Consider the following 20879-nt stretch of genomic DNA (forward strand, 5'->3'; position numbering starts at 1 on the left):
ATGTATGTCATGATTACCGTGTGTTCAACGCAATTGTTACTCTTGTTTCCATAATTATGACTAACAAGTTTGGTAGATGAACTCTTTTATGGGAAGAAGGGATAGGTATTTCTTTTTAATACTCTGTACCTCCAAAAATTCCTATTCTGTAATTTCAATTAATAACCACTAAATTTTGAACGCTCGTTAACACTTTATCGACGTTTGAACGCCGATTACAAATTTTTTTTTATTTAACCGAAGTTTGAACGTCGGTTAAGAATTTTTTTTACTGATGTTTGAACATCGGTTAATTTTATTTTAATTTACTTTTTTTTTTAATTTTAATTTAATAATAATAATAATAACATTAATAATAATAATAAAATATATTAAAATAATAAAAATTTAACATTTTTAATTAAAAAAATAAATTAAAAAAATTATTTATTTAAATTTAATAATCAATTTTTTTAATATAATAAAATAAATATTAATATTTTAATTTATAAAATATTATTTATTAAACAAAAATAAATAAAATATATTATAAAATTAAAAGAAAAACAAAAGAATTGTTAAACGTAATTGAAAATACGGTTAAGAAATAAATAATTCAAATCCGTATTTCCAAATACGATTAACATCCTGTTTTAAGTTTTTTTTTTTGTTTTTAATATTTTAATATGTTTTATTTATTTTTGTTTAATAAATAATATTTTATAAATTAAAATATTAATATTTATTTTATTATATTAAAAAAATTAATTTAATTAAACATTTATTAAATAAAAAATAGTTATTAATTATTGAATTAAAACAAATAAATTTTTTAATTTATTTTTTTTAATTTAAAATATTAATTTTTATTTTGTAATGTTATTATTATTATTATATAAAAAAAACTTGTACTCCTCTGAATATGTAGGCTGCTTTAGAAGTTACATGCAGGTTAGGCAAGGCTGTGGAAGTGTAGAATTGTCTAGTTTATTTGAGGTAAGGGAAGCTAGTAATTTAATTATGTTTTTCTGTGTTTGGAAGTTCTGTATGGACGTTTGCATGTATAAATAAGTGGATGTTTGATTGAATTGTGTTTGAAATTCTGTGTATGACTGAAACCTGTGAACTAGTTGGGTTTTCTGCAGAAAAACGTTCGGTTCTATTTTTTGTTTTAGAAGAAGTGAATAGAGAAAATGAGAGTTTGAGGTTAGGAGTGAAATTGGGTGGTAAGGTACGTCTGGGCAAGTTTATTTAGAGTTGTTAGAATCTTTAAGATGTTTTAAAAATGTGTAAAAAGTAAGAAAATGGATTTTTGGTCAAAATTGGGAGTTACTCATAATTATGCAGAAGTTTTGCAGAAATATGCAGAATGCCGAGCGGTTACTGTTGACTGTTCGACCTTTTTCTGTGCTCGGTCTTTAACTGGGTTCGGTCTTATACTAGCAGTTATGCTAGTGTTAACGCTCGGTCTTATACTAGCAGCTATACTAGTGTTAGCATTCGGTCTTATACTAGCAGTTATGCTAATGTTAGTGCTCGGTCTTATACTAGCAGTTATGCTAGTGTTAGCGCTCGGTCTTATACTAGCAGTTATGCTAGTGTTAGCGCACGGTCTTATACTAGTATTTATGCTAGTATTAGCTTTTGGTCTCTTCTAGTGGTCGGTCTTTAATAGTGTTCGAATACTTCTTCTGTTCTATCTATTGTGGATCGTTCGGTCATATTCTTGGATAGTGAGAAACCATTCGGTCTCCAACGTTCACAAGGTTCTCGGTCTTATGAGTGAGGATATGATTTTTGAATGAAATTATATGTTAAATGATGAGAATTATATTTTAAGTATTGTGGAAGAGAATTCCAAGGCGAAATGTCTCGTGGATGGTTATTGAATTGTAAAGTATGAATGTGGATATCGTGCTAAGCTGGTGTTTATCCTGATATTCTGTGATTACTCATTCTCAAGTAGAGAGGAGTAACTCATGTGTGAGAATGGCAGGAGGTCCTTTAACCTCAGGGTATCGGGGTAATCTTCACTGGACTAACCTTGTGGGGTAGCTTGATGGGGGTCTTGCTGTTTCACCACCACAAGTGCAGGAATGCCTATAGCTACACATTCATACAATCCGGATGGTCAAATCAGGTGTTCAGTCTATGCATGAATTTTGGTGTTCGGTCATAACTACTTGAGTATTTGATTTGCATATGTTTGCTTGTATTCGATTTTGGTATGTTTTAGTGTTCGGCCTTGCATTGTTTGGATTTGTTTGCAATGTATGTATGTATATACAATTAAATTACATTAGCTTACCTTTATTTCCTATTTTTGTCCATGTTTCCCGTTCGGTTCTTCTTTTGCAATGATCACCCTGTGGGTGTGAGCAGTTGGAGAGGAGTTCTCGATGGAGCAGTCTTTGGAAGGAGAGGACCCCTCGGCTTAGTACAAGACTGCTCGGTCTTGTGAATAATTTTGTATGAACCGTTCGGTTATAATCCTAATTTGGTAATTATGCACATAGTTTTGGAATAGTGTAGGACTTTTTGTAAAGTTTTAAATTTTATGGTTATTTTGTAATAACTGTAAGGTTAACTTTATTTCTAGTAACTGTTTTATCATATTATTAAATGATTACACATGTATATAGTTTTATGCTATATTTTGGGATGTTACAGTTTTCGTATGTGACATATATTCACAAGAGTCTCAACAGTAAAAAATAATTAAAAATGAATGATTAAATTTGATTTGAAAGATAACATATAATTATAATTAATGATGTTTTTTGTAGGAGTGAAAAATATATAATTATAAGGCTTAAATATTCTTTTGATTCCTATTTTTGTCAATTTTGTTCAATGTGAGACTAAATTTTTTCGAGTGTTCAATGTGATCCCAATTTTCGTATTTTATGTTCAACTTGATCATTTTTCATTACGGTGTCTAAACCACTAATGATAGATGAACAATGTGTGTCACGTGTCAATTCATGATTTTTAATTTTTTTATTAATTCCTTTTATATTTTTTCTTAATTTAAAATTTTTGTATATGTGTTAAGTCAATATTATGTCGTGTAATAATGTTTATGTCACGTGTTAAGTCAATTTCACTACCACATGTCAAGTTAGTATCAGTGTCATGTGTAAGTGTCAATGTCACATGATGTCTTGCATTCAATCTGATCCCAATTTTTATTATTTTTTTTCAATTTAGTCCCAAATTTTGTTAATTTTGTTTAATTTATTCCTAATTTTAAATTTTAGAAGGAAAAATCTTTATTATTTTTAAAATTAGATGAAAAATTCTTCATTATTTCTAAAATTAGTTGAAAAATTCTTCATTATTTTTAAAAGTAATTTTTTTTAATTATTTTTAAAATTAGAAGGATAATTCTTCATTGTTTTTAAAATTAGAAGGAAAATTCTTTATTATTTTTAAAATTAGAAAAATTCTTCATTGTTTTTAAACCTAACTCTAGCCCTAGTTTTTACATGTAAAAAAATAAAAATGTAATAATTATATTCCAATAATATTGTTAGGGTTAATTTATGAATAATGAAAGAAATATTTAATAAAAATGTGAATTTTAATAAAAATTTAATTTAATTTTAATTTAGGAGAAAACAAAATTAAAAATGAATTAAATAAAATTAATAAAAAATAGGACTAAATTAAACAAAGTTAACAAAAATTGAGATTGAATTAGTAAAATTACTCCCATTTTGAAATTTCAATTAACACAATTATATTTTTTTTTTACTATAACAGATTTATTATGTTGATTGTTTTTAATCTTTCTTAGTAGGATATATCCAAATATATAAATATTAACTAATTCATTTATAAATTTCAACAACAACTCTTAATTCTTATTAATAGTAGAATTTATCAATAAATTTTTTATACATTCACAAATATCTTTTTTATCATGCTCTTTAATCTTTTTATTAACAAATTAAAAATCATCGTTCATTCGCCAACTTCAAAATTATTAATATATATTATACATATTATACATATATATATATATATATACATATATATATATATATATATATATATATATATATATAATAGATGTTATATATAAATAATTATTATGTTTTCTATATAGAACTGATTACTATTTTTCCTCTTAATAACAAACTCCACCATTTTCATAATCTTTAAAATCACACTCATTACTCTATCTTTATCCTTATCTAACTAGAATCTTTTTAATCCTATCTTTAATGTTCATATTTATTTTCTACCCTTCCTTTATTTATAAAAATAATATAATTTAACTATAAGTTGCTTTCTCCCTTGAATACAAATTGCAAAATGTGTTAAATTGCATTTTCCGATAATTTGCTATTTACGTGTAAGATAATAACTAACAAATTTTATATAGATTGTACAGTTCAAGTTAAAATTAAACAATTCCAAAACCGCACCTTTATATTTCTATTCATTTTAGACTTTGAAGTAGTTTGAAATTTAATCGAGAAGTTTCTATTCCAAGGATTTTATCAATTTAATCCATGTCAACCGTTTAACATGTTATTTTCAATTCTCATAACAATACAATTAATCCCATACATAATATTTCTTTATCCTTTCCTTTAATCATATAAATAAAAGCATAAATTCATACATATAAAAAATTAACCTACATTATATAAATTCATCTCATAGCACTCAATTAAAGAAATTGAGAACTTATTATGAGAAAACAGAGAGCTTAGTAACAAATATATAATTGAATTATTCTTTTATTAGTGGTCTTCTAATATAATATTAAAAAAAAATCCTAACCAACTTTTTTTTTACATTAAACAGATAAGAAAAAACATATTTACATCAAAGTATTGTAAAATGTACATTAATAATGTGTAGTATATATTTGAAACACTCACATTAACATATAAAGTGCAATATGATGAGAGGACAATAATGATAAACTAGTTAACCATAAATGATATTATGAAGATGACAAATATTAGTAATTTGAAAAAAAAAAATTAAAAAAAAAGATGTTTCTTTTATCAGATTGAGTGGCTATTATTGAATAAATTAAATTTATCAATCTAAATTTTTTAATTAAGGATCAATCAATAAGAATAAATAATTTATATAAGACCCATGTGTCTATTTATAAAAGATTCCTTTATATTTTTTTCGTTTTCTAAATTTATACTTTAAATAAAAAATTTAAATTAAAATAATTATTTTAAAATTTTTTATCGTTTTTTAAAATTTAACTGTTTTTAAAATTTGACCGTTTTTAATTATAAAATTATCTATAAAATGAATAAAAAACTATTTACAATAAACTTATAAAAATAATTTGTATTTAATTTCATAACTATAGCCATAACAATAATAATAATAATTTTATTATTTTCTATTATTATTGAAAAGTGGAACACTTATGTTTTCACTAGTTTTAAAGGAAAAGAATAAAGCTTTTAACTCAAACGAATAATGAAAAAATAATAATAAATATGTTTAAAATATTTTTTGTTTTAATTTTTCTATATTTCTTAACTATTGTTCTTCATTTTCATGATTAAATTACTAAAAAAACAATTACGAATACACTCAAATAAATTAGTTGATTAATTTAAATTGACCTAATTTCATTTTCTGAATCTTTAAAATAAATAATTTAAATAAAAAAGAAAAAGTTACGTAACAATAAAAAATTGAATAATCTTTATATAACAGTATAAACAGCATAGATAAACAGTACTTCTGTTAATATTAGATTACTTTTTATAATATTATAACTTATAATTTTTTACGATTATCAAAATTATCTTCGAATTTATTAATAAATTAAAAACAAACCAACCTGCATAATCTAATGATTGTAATCGTAATCCGTTATCATAGTAAGTCCTTACTATATTATTTGAGAAAGATATCTCTTAAAAGAGATAACAGATATAGATATACCGGTACAAATTTAAACCCTAGTTTACCTTATAAATTAAGTTCACCTGTTCGACATTTTTACACGAATTACTTCTCTCATTCATTCAGTTCTACAGTTTTACACGAATTACTTCTCTCATTCATTCTTACTTCCGTAGAAGCTTTTCATAATGGCCGGCGGTTTCATTCAAGGTGGTTCTGTGGAAAAGAACTATCCAGGAAAGTTAACTTGGAGAGCTTTTATGACCTGTTTTGTAGCTGCATTTGGTGGGTTGATATTTGGCTATGATCTTGGTATCTCAGGTATGTTTAATATATGTATCTATTTAGAATAATGGTATCATCACACACTTTTACGTTCATTTGACACAGATTACAAGAGTAAAATGTTCATATGTAAACTTTTATATTCTTAAAAAAAAAAAGAATAAAAAACAAGTAAAAGGAGTATAAAATGAATCTGAAAAATTTAGATGTGTGAGAATTTTTACTCATCTATTTATCAATTTATGGTTGTTTTGTTCATTACTTACACCAATATTTATAGGTGGCGTGACTTCTATGGATTCTTTTCTGGAGAAGTTTTTTCCAAAAGTGTATCAAAAGGAGAATAACATAAAACCCTCCGACAATCAATACTGTACATTCAACAATCAAACATTGACGTTGTTTACATCGTCTTTATACTTGGCTGCCTTGGTTGCGTCATGGTTTGCATCTTCCATCACTCGACTTTTTGGGAGACGCCCTACCATGATTATTGGAGGTGTGCTATTTCTTATAGGTGCTGGATTCAATGCTTTTGCACAACATGTTTGGATGCTCATCGTTGGTCGCATGTTACTCGGTTTCGGAATTGGATGTGCCAATCAGGTAATATATCTATGTATTTCTATATTTACTTTTATTCAAGTTTTGATAAATTATAATTAATAATAGAATGAGTATTAAAAATTAGGTTAAATTCTTTTCTTATATTTTTAAAATTAATAGATTTATTTATGTTACGTAGCCCGTGTGAATAATAACACTAAACATACGCTTATGATTATATATGACGATTTTGTGATGAGGCGTTTTCTTTTTTATAAATTATTTGTTTTAATTATATTAATCAATTATTAGATTTAAAATCATACGTAATTTTAAAATTAATAAAATTAATGATTTAGATAAAGTAAGGTGTTGTGAATTATTACTTTATATGTTATTTATTTAATTTTTTTGTTTACTTTTTTTTGCAGTCGGTTCCAATATATGTGTCCGAGGTTGCTCCTTACAAATATAGAGGAGCACTTAACATGATGTTTCAATTGGCAATTACTATTGGAATTTTTGTAGCTAATGTTCTCAACTACATTTTTGCTAAGATGGAGAATGGAGAAGGGTGGCGTTATAGCTTAGGCTTTGCAGCCGTCCCTGCTGTCATGATTATCTTTGGTGCATGTTTTCTTCCAGATTCACCAAGTTCTTTGATCGAGCGTGGTCTTGATGAAAAGGCCAAAACTGAGCTTATCAAGATTCGAGGAACTACAGATGTAGATGAGGAATTTAAGGATCTTGTGACAGCAAGCGAATCCTCTAAAAAAGTGAAACATCCTTGGCTTTCTTTATTAAAGAGACAATATAGGCCTCAACTCACATTTGCTATTGCCATTCCGTTCTTCCAGCAACTTACTGGCATGAATGTGATAGTGTTTTATGCTCCTGTTTTGTTTAAAACCATCGGTTTTGGAGCCAATGCTTCACTTATGTCTGCCATGATCACGGGAGGCTGCAATGCAATTGCCACTCTTGTCTCCATATTCACCGTTGATAAGTTTGGAAGACGAACTCTTTTCTTGGAAGGAGGGATACAAATGTGCTTTTGTCAGGTAATATCTTTTTATAACACTCTTTTAAGATTATTTTACTAGTATAATGTGATTAATTTGTTGTTTTAATTTGGTTTGAAACAGGTTATGATAATGTTTGCAATTTTATGGAAATTTGGAGTTAAAGGAAACCCAGGAATTTTGCCAGAGTGGTACGCTATCATGGTTGTATGTGGCATATGTGTGTATGTGGCAGGATTTGCATGGTCTTGGGGTCCTCTAGGATGGTTGGTTCCAAGTGAGATTTTCCCTCTTGAAGTGCGTTCGGCTGCACAAAGTATCAATGTCTCAGTGAACATGATATTTACCTTTATCATTGCCCAAATTTTCACCACAATGCTTTGTCACATGAAATTTGGATTGTTCATCTTCTTTGCATTTTTTGTTGCGGTAATGAGCATCTTCATTTTCTATCTTTTGCCTGAGACTAAAGGAGTTCCCATAGAAGAAATGCATGTTGTGTGGCAGAGTCATCCTTTTTGGAAGAAGTTCGTCAAACCAATTGATGCGGGTCCTAATCGTGAAGAATGTTAGGAATTTTTTTTAATATTATTGTTAGTTTTTTTTTATTATTTAGAATATTGTTAGCTTTTTATTTTTTATTTTATTGACATTATAAGTTGGAAATATTTTTAAATTTGACTTCAATAAAAGTATTTTAATTATTATGTTGATAGAGTTCGATTAAATTTGTGGTTTAACATAATTCAATTTTGTAACCCACCTTAACAACAAAACTAAAATTCCATCAACATGTTTTTGCTTTGTTTTGATAATAATAATTTCTCGATATTAACAATATATATTAGTTATAATATTATTAAAAAGGTAAAATTAGAAAAAAGAAATCGTATACGATGAATCTCATCATTAATGGATCGATTATAAATAATAAAGGAAGTAAATTTTTTTTAAAAAGAAAGGTCAATCTGTAAAATATTCTTTTCGCTTTCAGTGAAACCGACTGTTTCCAAAACTTTTAAGGAAGAGACATTATCATCCATTTTTTTTTTCAACTTACTCTTCCTTTTACTAAGGGACAAACATAAGTGAACGAAAAGAAACTAGTGCACTTATTAATTTTATTATTTATTTTGATCCTTAACTGAAAATGGAATTCAATTTAAATTGTAACAAATTGAAATTGAAAATCTCAGTAATTGGCATAACTAGATTTTGAGGAACAATTTCATTCAACGGAAACTATTATTAGAGAAGTTTCTATGCAGTCCAGAAAAGAAGTTGCAGTTACTTGAAGAACAATCAAATTCTAATGCAGTCGATAAAAACCAAAACATATAAACCCCTTCAATCAAAATAGCAAAAATTCCAATAGGATACTCATGTATTCTTTTCTAGTTTAAGCTTGCTTTTCAAGAAGCTTATCAATCATTTCAGCAGCATCTTGAACGGTGGTGATGCTCTGGGCACTGTCTTCTTCCACAGTGATACCAAATTCCTCCTCGAGTCCCATCACAATCTCAACCTGCACAGATCGAAGAGCAAGTACAACATCAGCAAAGTTAAGCCGCGGATATTTGTGTTTTGACGTGTCACACAAGTACATAGTTTAGCCTCATGCGGTGGGTTCGGCTGGGATAAAGGAATAGAGGTCAGAGATTTGATTCTCATCTTAAAAAAAAGATAAACAAAAGAAGAAAATGGAATTGTCAAACATGATATAGATTATAGAATAAAGGCGTAAGGCTACCAAGGATAAACAAAACTGAATTGCTTAAACAAACTCGGGCCTTCAAATTCAAAGAAGCACACAACAATAGTTTGGTAAGAACTACATAGACAACTTCAGGCATTTTATCATTAACATTGAACAGAGTGCTCTGCACATTTCCAGTACCCACGGTACCTAACTACTTTTCCTTTTAGATCAGCAAGTACTTAAGGAAAATGAGTAATCACTGGCCACCTTCTAAAAGAGAATGATATTCATACACATCGTCATATGTAAAATAGTGCAGTGATAAAATGTGTAGGCTCATATGTCTTTACAGAGAAAGGTGAGTATATAGTTCAAATAACAAACAGGTGGTAGATACAGTCAATTGTTGTAGAGAAAACTAACAAATTTTATATATTTATTAATATAACAATTTTATTTCAGAGTGTGATTTATACCACGAAAGCAATGCATAGATTCATAGATTGATATTAAAGTACCGTGTCAAGAGAATCAGCTCCAAGTGCAGCAAATTTAGACTCTCCTGTAACAGTTGAATCCTCTGACAGCGCTAATTGCTTCTTGACTATGTCACATACCTTCTGCACTGTCTCTGGTTTTGCCTGCATGATAAAAAACTTTGATGGTTATGTAATCTTCCATAATACAAAAGTTCGTGCGACATAAGCCAAAACCTTTTTATGGATATATGTAGTTTTAAGCACATAATTAGAAATTGCGAGCATAAGGCAACATAGATAATTCAATATTGAAAATACTGTGAATTTTAACTACTTAACAAGCGCATCTGCCCCCAATGAATAGTTTACTACAAGATCAATCAAATTTCAACAGCAAAACAAGCTAAGAATGAAGTCTGTATTCTCCACAATCCAAAAATTGTTTAAGCATTTAGAGTATTAAACAAAAAGATTGAAAAAGGCAGAGTAAATCAAGTCAGAGGATTCCATTTCTGGGACAATGGTAAAATATGGGTTTTTGGCTGCAAATCTTACCGCGCATCTAAATTGAAACCGACGTCCTCTGGGCTGCAATGTAATGGATGGGAAATTTCTCCCGTTAATTGAAAGGGAAACTGAACTTGGGTTGGAGGTCCTGGTGCCAGAGACCTGCTTTAATCCAACAAGAACTGAGTCCAGGCAATATAATATAATTAGAAGAAACCGTAAAATACTACACAAGAGCAGTTTAGTTTTTAACATTCAGTATGTTTCTACCGTGTATAACTGAAACTCATAAACAATGAAATATTTTATTTGCAAAGGCAGATTGGGTTGTTGAGGGAGATTTTGACTAGAACATAGGAATAATGTTAAAAAGAAGTTCTAAGACAACTAAACAAATTAAAAAAACATAAAAGAACCAGGAAGCTAACATAGCATTGCTATAAAATATATAAGTTTGGCTCTCTTAATCAGGATCTGGTATTTGAATCTAGTGAATCGAAAATATATGATTGAGAAAAGAAACCCGAACAAATGTAGTAATAATTTGTTCTAGCAACATGGTGAAAAAAAAAAATGCCCATTTTAGAATATGAGTAACATGGTTGTTGAAATTGGTTTTGAAGTGAAATGATCTTATGATGCTTTTCGCCAAAGTGAAACTCTGAAAAAAAAAATGATTTTGGTTGAAATTGGTTTTGAAGTCAAATGATCCCTGTATATGTTTTTATTGTAAGTACAACTTCAGCAGTAAAACTTATCATAATTTTTTTTATACAACACAAACATTTACCTGAGATCACTTTATATGATATTTCATCGTGATTTTATACCAAAAAACATGCATACAAAAACAAATCTTCTGTTGAAATAAAGTATAGCATACTTGCATAACAAATAGATGAAAAAAAGGTAGTGTGTTCAAGGAAAATAAGTCTTGGACCAAGTTCGATCGACACGTAAAATCGTCTATGAATTGTGAAGGTGATGAAAGAATATTTAGTAAACTTATATATCACCATAAAAATAAAGGCATGCAAAAGCAAACGATATCAAATGAAAGAAACAGATAGCTTCGAACATTAATCAATTGATCAAACAGATTGAATACAAATGGAATAAAAAGAGGAAGAGAAGAAATTTGAATATTGCTAGACATATATATATACCAGAGCTTGATTGGAAAGAGCAGCGAGAGACATGGAAGATCGCATGATGGAAGCCATTAGAGACACTGAGAGAGATCTGGATCGAAGGACGTAGATTACTAAGTGCTGAGCGTTTCTTGTTGGCGAAAGGATGGAAGAAAGGGACAAGTTGATGGGTGTATTTATAGGAAAAGCATGTGAAACAGTGTTAACTGTGTTCGCTTTAAACCTGACTTCGTTATTCTCGAGGAAAGGCACGTGGGAGTTGGACGAAAGAAGCTGTTTCCTTGTTTGTTCCAACCCATCTGGGTTTCTTTTTCTTCGTTTGGTTCACCAAGCTAACATTCATTATCTATCATCAGTGATTTTCTTTAACCCTTAGTTTATCATCCAATCTCCTGCTAAGTGTGTATTAATTGGAAAGTATTAGAAATTGATTTAGAAAACAGGTTCCTTTTTAATACATAGTTAAAATTTATGGAAAATTATTAAACTATTATTAGTTTTACGCCATATTTAATAAAATAATAGTTTTAATTTTGTACATTTTAAGAATGTGTATTCTTTACACTTTTCCATTTGAGTTTATTTACTAAACTTAAATGTATGTAAGTACTTATGTTAACTATAACCAGCATTGAAAGAATATTATGCTTTTTGAGATTGAACAAAATATGTTTTACTTATTAAAAAATATCAATCACTTAATATATTCTTAATTACTACTAATATTAATTGTCTCGAGCTAACTGTGTCAGTTTAGATATCAATGCAGATGTTATTACTAAAATAAGAGACAGACCTGATGTGTGTTTTTATTTTCATTCTCTTTCACATTTTAATTTTCAGGGATTTTTTTTTTTAAATCTTAAGTTAGTATAGTAAGAGTACATACGGTTTTACCATTTTATATTTCACAAGTTTAAATGTTAGATATATATTTATCATTTTATTTACTAAATTTATAGTGCTAATATATATTTGTCTCTTTAAAAATAATTATAATTAAAAAAATCACATAAATATAGGGATTACTACACATGCAAACTCATGAATAATTGAACATTTATTTAACAGATATGAATTATTTGAAATAAATAATTATTTTAAATTATGACGATTGTTGATTCAGGCGTGAACATGTGAAAATACAGTTAAATGCGAAATTCATGTGAGACATTATTCATCTTGAATAATTTGATTTAAAGTTAGATGGTGTAATTAGTAGTAAAATTTGACGTGACAAGCATAGCTAGTTTCTCTCGTGATTTCCGCAATCCTTAGGGTTAGTTCTTTCTTCATTGCTCTCTTTTAAAACGTTTGGTGATCGTTTTTGTAACAATTGAGACTTTATGGAATTTTATATTTCAACCTTTTTAACTATTTTTCGTATTTTCCAAATCGCATGACTTGGTTTATGCTGGAGGCCAAACACGTCTTTTTCTATTTGATAACAGCTTCATTTTAAATTATTCATCCAATAATATTCTTAATTGTGGAAGAAACCTTTGTTAATTTTTAACTAATTGTGATAGACTCTTCATTAAATATTTGGTTGCTAATAAAAAAAAAATTCCGACCAAGTGAACATGGTTTTTTCCTAAATCCAGAACATCCATTAGTATATGCACAACACTTTGTATGCACCGTCCACAACTGTTGTCAGTCCACAGCATCCATGGCCCATTTCCTGCTTCATCAAGAACAACCTCTTTCTAAGCTATCGACAACCTTTGTTGTCAAATTTGAAAAAAATAAAATGACACAAATTTATATTTATTTACAATAATTATAATTTTTTTTATATTTTTAAGAAAAAATAAAAAACAAATATAAAAAAGTTGTGTATATCAATTTTCTTTTTAAAAAATTAAAATGAATGGACGGTTGAGGTTTCATAGAGATATCAGGATTTGGACATCTAACACTTCCTTCAGCTATATCTTTATTGTCACTGTGTTTAGTTCCCTAGTGATGTTTATTTTTTTCCTCATATTTTCTTATTCATTGTTTTCTTTTTTTTTTTCATTTAAAATACTTAGTTATAAAACATTTTTTTAAATATTGATGTTCAGTTTCATTTCTATTGACTAGTTTGTGAAAATAATAGATAAATAAAGAAAAGTAATGAAGGCAATTTTGAAGCTTACAATATCTTGATTAAAGGGTAAAGCGTTTAATATATTTTCGTCCACTCAATTTCTTTATATCTGAACAATATTTTAATATATTTTTTATATTTTTATATGTTATTAGGACCACAATTTAAGTTTAACCCATTTTATAAAACATATTTATAAAATAAATTATTTTTATTTTTAGTTAATATGAGATGTTTAATATATTTTTTCACAAGTTTATGGATAATTAAATAGTATATAATATAATATTCCTAACAAATTTACTAAATTAGATGCTAATATAAATTTAAGTGACTTATAAGATAAATATTATTTTCACTTGTGTAAATTAAACTTATTTATAATTTATGTAAAATCTCTAATATTAATAAATGTTTTAATAAAATATATTATCAAATAATATGATTAGTAAATAGTTTAAATGTCACATTCACTATTGAATTATTTACCACGTCATTCTAAATATTGAAGGGAAAGTGATGCCTAATTTTTTTTACTTTAATTAGGACCAATCATTTATCAACTAGTTACATTAAAATAAACGGTACACCATTCACACGATTATACCGGAATTGAGAAATTTCATCAAACGATTTAATTGTAATAAGCTAATGCTCACAAAACATTTTTTTTCTTCCATAATTATAATTATAGCATTCTCTTAAAATTTTAACAAAGTTTAATTATGAACTAAATATAATTTTTCTTACTTAGAATTATTCATATGATAACAATAAGTTTACTCATTTTTATATTTAAACATGGTTAGATAAAAAAACTCTTCAATTTTTAATATATTTTAATTTCAAATTTAAAACACGATATATAATTGTTTTAACCTAACAATTTTTTTCTACAAATTATTAAACATTTTAAATTGACATTTAAACTATAATATTTTTAATTGCTTAAATAACAATTTAAAACATCATTTAATAAAAAAAAATAACACAATAATTTGGATTCAAACTATATCAAAATTTATAAAAAAACAAATTTTAATTTTATATCAAAATTTAAAAATTAAAAAGTATATTTAACTCTATTTCCACTCATATGTCAGTGACGGTAAACAATTATTATCTATGATTATCCTTATACACTAGGAAGTATCCTTGAAAAAGTTGCCCATATAAAAAGTACATTAGAAAATTTAAATCAAAGGTAGCCGTTCATTGGGTGATTTTGCATCTTTCTTCCCTGTTTTTTCTTTTCTTCTTTTTTTACCAATGGTTTCGACCCTACCATTTTCCAATCACGAAAAGAAAAGTGATGACAAGAAAAAGATAAAGATAGATGAAAAAGTTAATACTTTTAAACGTCAGATTTGTCACTTCTTCTTCCAAGTCTATTTTTTTGTTTATTTTGTCACTTCTCCAATACAAAATAAACGCCTACTTCAAAACGTTTGAAAAACAAAACTCCTAAAAAGAATAATGTAAAACTGCTTATAAAAAAATATTGTGAATACCCTACATTATCCTTAGTTTTTTTTTTCTTTTTAACTTATAGTTGTTATAATTATTTCAAAAGAGAAAGTAAGAGAGTAAAATGTTCTTCACTTTTCCTTGGAGTAACTTTATACTTATATTTGGTGGGATGACCAAATCCTATCCTTCATTTTTTGAGTGTTATCTTTTACCTTTCGGTGGGTTTCACTTAAATTAATTAGTGTAGTTTAATTATATAATATGAATGTATTTGTCTTTATTGTTCACACAAAAAAAAAATAGAAAGGAGATTTTCTTGAGCTTCTAAGTAAAATATATTTTAATTGTTTGTTTCTTTGGGTTAGTGTTAAAATCTTTTGAATTTAGTATGTCTAACCAGTTGTCTTGGTCATCTCATACTGAGATCCGATTAAGTGAGTAAAGATTTGACAAGCTCAACAATAGATGCGTATTAAATAGGATAATGATATTTTGACAATATTTTTTTTACAACATTTTAATACCATATACGTGTCATTCTATGATTGGTTCATGTTGGTGTTTATGATTATTATTATTGATTGTGGAGTAATTTTGGATCAAATCACATGACACGTAGACGATGTTAAAATGTTGGTCAAAAAAATATTGTCAAAGTATCATTATCTTATTAAATATAACAAAACTAACTTAGTACTTCGTATTTATAGATTTCGGAATGAACTTTGAATCAACGTCTAACTTAATTACAACCCAACTTACTTTGATTTAAGTTAATCATCGTCAATTTTAATAGTTGTTTAAGACTGATCACTCAGTATTTGTTGTTCGACCAAATCACTTGGTATGTATTGTCTAACCAACCCGTCTATTGAATATTTTTAATTGATTAAGCCGTACAATCTTAAATTGACTAGACGATCATACATTATAATTTCTTATTTCGATTACTCTATTTATTAATCTACACTTAACATATACTTTTCTAAAAGTATTTAATTGTACTAATATTTAATCATAGTATTTTCAACTCATACACTACATTGGATCAAGAATACATAACTTAAAGTATTAATGCAAGATGGAATACCAATATAAGTAATTTTTATCTTGTTCTTCATATGACATTGAATTTAAAAATCTCACTTTTAACTACTAATACAGATGGTCTTGATTTTAGTGTAACATACAACCTTATAGTCATCAAGGTGACTACTATGTGATATATTGGAAGTCTCATAGTGGTAGAGACAATAATTAAAATTATTACAAAACCGTAACATTTTTTTATCAAAATAAATCATCATTTTTAAAGACGATTGAATATATTAAAAATAGGTGGACAATACATTTTTCAAAAACTAGAAATAAACAAACATAAAACTTCTAGAATTTTTTATTTATTTGAAAGTGTAGATAATTGTCTCTGTTTTAATTTAAGAAGCGCTACACTTTAAGTTATATCATTGTTTGCTGTAGATTGATTCTTGTATTATACATGATTCTAATTAATATAAAATAGATATACCACACTGAATACATTTCTGACAATTTAATATTAATTATGCACCGAACGATTTTAACATTAACTTATAACCTACTATTGAATAGGTAACTTTTAACGACATAATTAATGTTAAAATCAGTTAGGTACATATGTGAATTATCACATTAACTTATGTACGTATGCAGATTTTTTTTAAACTGATATTAACAAACACTTTTACAACACTTTTTTTATAATCTTTTAACATTAACTATGTGTTATTTTATGATTTGTTTGTGTTTATAATAATTATTATTAATTATAAAATAATTTTAAATTAATCACAAAACAGACACGTAAACGATGTTAACCATGTTAAAATATTGTGAAAAGAATGTTGTGAAAATATATATAGTTATATATTAGTAAAAGAAAGAGAGGAAGAAGGAGAAGCTGAGTTTGGAGAGGAAAGAGATTAAGTTACAAGCAGTGTGTCGCAGTCCCACACCGTCCCCCACCCCACGTAACCAACACAACACAACAACAATGCAAAGCTATGCCTTTTCTCTCTCTTTTTCCCATTCTCTCCTTCTCTCTTTTACACCCACTATCCCCATTCATTCTCATTCTGCATCCTTCACATGGCCACGGACCTTCTCCAAATCCATCCTTCTGACATCACTTTTCGCTGTAAGTTTTCTTTTCACTCTCCGCCGCTCCTCCTCTCATTTCGCTTCCTCCTTCACTCACTCTCTCTCTTTTTTCTCTCAGTTGAATTGAAGAAGCAGAGTTCCTGCGTGGTTCGTCTCGCCAACCACGCTTCCCACTATGTTGCCTTCAAGGTGCTACTCAGTACTTAATCCACTTCCAACTTTTCGTCTCAATTCAACGATTCGCTTATCATGATTTGCAATTCAGGTCAAAACGACGTCGCCCAAGAAATACTGCGTCAGGCCAACCGTCGGCATTGTTCAACCCCACGGAACTTGTGATTTCACCGGTATCCACTACGCTTCTCTTACTTTTCAATTCCCGTAACCTGTTACATTTAATGATTAACGCTGTTCTTCTCTTCCTCTTTTTTTTTTTGTTTGGTTTGGAGGTAGTTACTATGCAGGCTCAGCGCACAGTCCCACCGGATTTCAACTGCAAAGACAAGTTCCTTGTTCAAAGCGCGGTTGTCCCCGCTGGAACAACCGAGGACGACATCTCCTCTGACCTGGTCAGTCATGTTTTTTACTTTTATGTTATTCAGCTAACCGTGTTTGTCATGTGGTTTAGTTACATTAATTAATCTCTTCCCTCTTTGCTTTCACAGTTTGTGAAAGACAGTGGAAGGCTCGTTGAGGAGAAGAAACTAAGGGTTGTCCTCATTACCCCATCTTCTTCCCCTGAAAATGGAGATTTGAGCCAAGATCCACTCATCCCAATGCCTTCTCCTCTTACTGTGAGTTTCTCCCACTTATATATCTCCCCTGAAAACTAAGGGTCTTGGATCACTACGTGTTGTATATTCCAGTCTTATTTTTATGTATTATGTAACTGAGTTTTTCAATTTAAAAAGAGTTTACAGAATTTGATTATTTGTGGCTTGATGAAGATTGCTTTGGACCAAGATAATTCTAAACCGTGTAATAATTTACATGAAATTATTATATGTTTCTGGACCACCATGTGTCTACAGTCTTGACTAATATGACATGTGCTTCGATTTTTTAATTTACAGGAGTTAATTATTCAATTACATGTCAAGAAGAGATTGTCTGCGAGTAGTAATTTATCGTGAAAGAGAACATTGCTCTAAAATTGTTTCTTCTTTTGTCAGGTTGAAAAAAGTTTGGAAGTCGCCCAGGGTTTGAAGGAGGATGGAACGGATAGGGGTACTGTTGTTCCAAGAGTAGTTGAGAAGGAGGGGGATATGAAACAAGTTAATGGTATTGAGAAATTGAGTTTTCCTAAGGATTTCAAGGAATTGGAGTCAAGGTTGGGTATAATGGATGCAAAGTTAAGAGAGGTTAGTCATAAGTACTTTTTGACTTGGATCAGCAGTTAACTCAGTTACTTTGATTTTAAGTTTCGTATTCCGTTGGTTGGTTAGTTATGGTTTAACCCGAATTTTCATTTCACGATATCGCTGCCAGTGACAAATATTTGATTTTTGAACTTGAATTGGGCTACGAGCTTCAAGGGGAATTGATGGACAATTTGGACTGGGGGAATCATGTTCAAGCTATGTACACCATGTAATATAACTTGGGATTTTACTTAGTTTAAAAGAAACATGAGTGACATAAGATAAAATAACATGCTTTAGATAGAAATACGCAAAAACTTAGACGCCTGTTCATTGATGGTGAGGATTTGACAACTTGCAGTAATTACTCATTGTTACAAAAGATAGAGCTAGAGAATGAGATAATATAAAAGTACCAACCGACTCCGAGACATGTTCTAGCTTGGTGAGTTTCCAAATTTCAACTCATCCAAACTTCTTTCTTTATAAAAAAAGAGAGCATGTTTTATCATTATGTTTGAAAATGTCCTTTTTCTCCTCTAGTGTACTCATGATTGCGTATTGCCGAGCTCGTAAAAATGAAAAATGTTTATGCTGTGCCATATTGCCTTACACACTGATGTGCATAAGGTTACAAATTCCTTGACCTTTCGAATAATTTTCAACCTTTAAACATGGAAGCACACAACAAAAAGTTATTATCTTTGCAGGCCGAAGGAACCATGGCGATGTTGAATGAAGAGAAGCGCAGGAACACCCGAGAAAAAAATTTGCTCAAGCAAGAGTTGGTAGGTACCTTCTTATTTTATTTTACGTTCCAATAAACTATAAAACAATTCGTGAATTCCATTTTTCATGTTCAGTAGTCCCTTTTATACGTTCGATGGACACAGTTTACACAATAGGTTAGTAGATTTTTCAATCTTCTCACACCATTATACTTGCGATGTAAGATGTAAACGTAAAAGATGAGTGACTTTTGTTATAAGTACAACATCAACACAAGATGCGGCAACTCCAAACCTCTTATGAATCATCTCTACAACTCTTTTTAAAACACAAATTCTGTGACTGCAACATAACTAAAGGGACCAGCAATTATCACTCTCTTCCAATGGACAATAGATTTTAATTTTCTTACCTTCTTAAACAGTTTAGTTATGGTATATATAGTTATCTAAGATGGTTTCTCTAGAATGCTTCATCCCTCTCTGTTGCTTGGAAGAAGTGCACCATGTTTGAAATTATTGTTAATGTTGAGTTGCTGAATGACCATTTTTTATATTTGACACCCCCATTTTCTCTTTTTATTAGGAAATGATGAAGAAGAAAATGAAAATTAAAAGAGCTCAGGAGGGCTTCCCGTTTTTGTTTGTTTGTGTGGTTTCGCTTGTCAGTATGGCAGTCGGATATTATATTCATCCATAAGGAGCGACATTGTGTATAATGATTGAGGTTCCAAAATAATGGTGTACTCCTTAATGCTTTGGTAGATAACTATTGTTAATTGTAATGCTTGAACTCAACCAATGTCAATACGTGGAAACCTTTCTGAAATGCTAGTGAAATGAACTGCACTTCATAAGAGAAGCATTATCTACGGACTCTGATATTTGGAACCAAAATCAGAGAGTAGAGTTAGGTAATTCTCCCAATATTATTGTTCATAATGTTCTGGTTACGTTCTTGAACAGTTTGGTTATCAACGAAAGTAACAGAGGTAAGAGAGAAAGATAATAAAATGTTGTTTGGTTTTTAAGGAGATGAAAAAACCTTCTAATATGTTACTACACTTTAATAGGAAAAATAATAGGAATAATAATAGACGAAGAAATGAAAAATAAAAGTATATTTGCTCAATTATATTAGATCGAAATTCAAAGGACAAAAAATAATAATGGTGTTCATAATGACAAAAATGATAAAAAAAAATTATAATAGACATTATATATAAAAAATAGTTTATATCCTTAAAATAGCTTCTTTAGCGTTGGTAAACAAAATTTAAGTTGAAAGAAACAATAGTATTTTTATTATAACAACAAAAGTTCTTCATATAAACATAAATAAACAATCTTTAATTCAAATAAACCGGAAAACAGTCATTCTGATAGTATAATTACGTTGACAGCTTTCAAATTAAGGTCGAGTAGAAAAAAATATGGATTTCAAAATATTAAATATTTTTAATTTTTACTTTTTCAAGTTAAATTTAAAGTTATCCACCTTTAAATTATTCTTACAAAAT

The 20879-nt window shown here is 28.6% G+C and overlaps 3 protein-coding genes across 4 annotated transcripts; 2 read left to right on the forward strand and 1 right to left on the reverse strand.

Annotated features, from left to right (window-relative positions):
• Positions 1 to 6065: 6065 nt before the first annotated feature.
• On the forward strand, positions 6066 to 8303 carry LOC108341652 (sugar carrier protein C). The gene is made up of 4 exons (XM_017579308.1): positions 6066 to 6198; positions 6443 to 6768; positions 7140 to 7769; positions 7854 to 8303. Exons 1-4 carry the CDS (start codon positions 6066 to 6068, stop codon positions 8301 to 8303), a joined length of 1539 nt encoding a protein of 512 aa, XP_017434797.1.
• A 626-nt stretch (positions 8304 to 8929) lies between these two features.
• Positions 8930 to 11752, reverse strand: LOC108342236 (acyl carrier protein 1, chloroplastic). 2 transcript variants are annotated; one of them, XM_017579979.2, is made up of 4 exons: positions 11582 to 11752; positions 10464 to 10580; positions 9948 to 10070; positions 8930 to 9255 (listed from the first exon to the last, which is right to left on the reverse strand). In XM_017579979.2, the coding sequence occupies exons 1-4, from the start codon at positions 11636 to 11638 to the stop codon at positions 9130 to 9132; spliced, it is 423 nt and encodes a 140-aa protein (XP_017435468.1). In that variant the 5' UTR covers positions 11639 to 11752; the 3' UTR covers positions 8930 to 9129. The 2 variants fall into 2 exon arrangements, with proteins under 2 accessions (XP_017435468.1, XP_017435469.1); XM_017579980.2 differs by having other exon boundaries at positions 10464 to 10577; positions 11582 to 11745.
• A 5349-nt stretch (positions 11753 to 17101) lies between these two features.
• Positions 17102 to 20231, forward strand: LOC108341991 (vesicle-associated protein 1-2). The gene is made up of 8 exons (XM_017579691.2): positions 17102 to 17307; positions 17389 to 17459; positions 17536 to 17617; positions 17724 to 17839; positions 17936 to 18064; positions 18443 to 18631; positions 19342 to 19419; positions 19946 to 20231. The coding sequence occupies exons 1-8, from the start codon at positions 17259 to 17261 to the stop codon at positions 20057 to 20059; spliced, it is 828 nt and encodes a 275-aa protein (XP_017435180.1). The 5' UTR covers positions 17102 to 17258; the 3' UTR covers positions 20060 to 20231.
• The last annotated feature ends 648 nt before the right edge of the window (positions 20232 to 20879 follow it).

This window comes from Vigna angularis, chromosome 6, assembly GCF_016808095.1.
Source record: "Vigna angularis cultivar LongXiaoDou No.4 chromosome 6, ASM1680809v1, whole genome shotgun sequence".
Classification (NCBI taxonomy): Eukaryota; Viridiplantae; Streptophyta; class Magnoliopsida; order Fabales; family Fabaceae; genus Vigna; species Vigna angularis.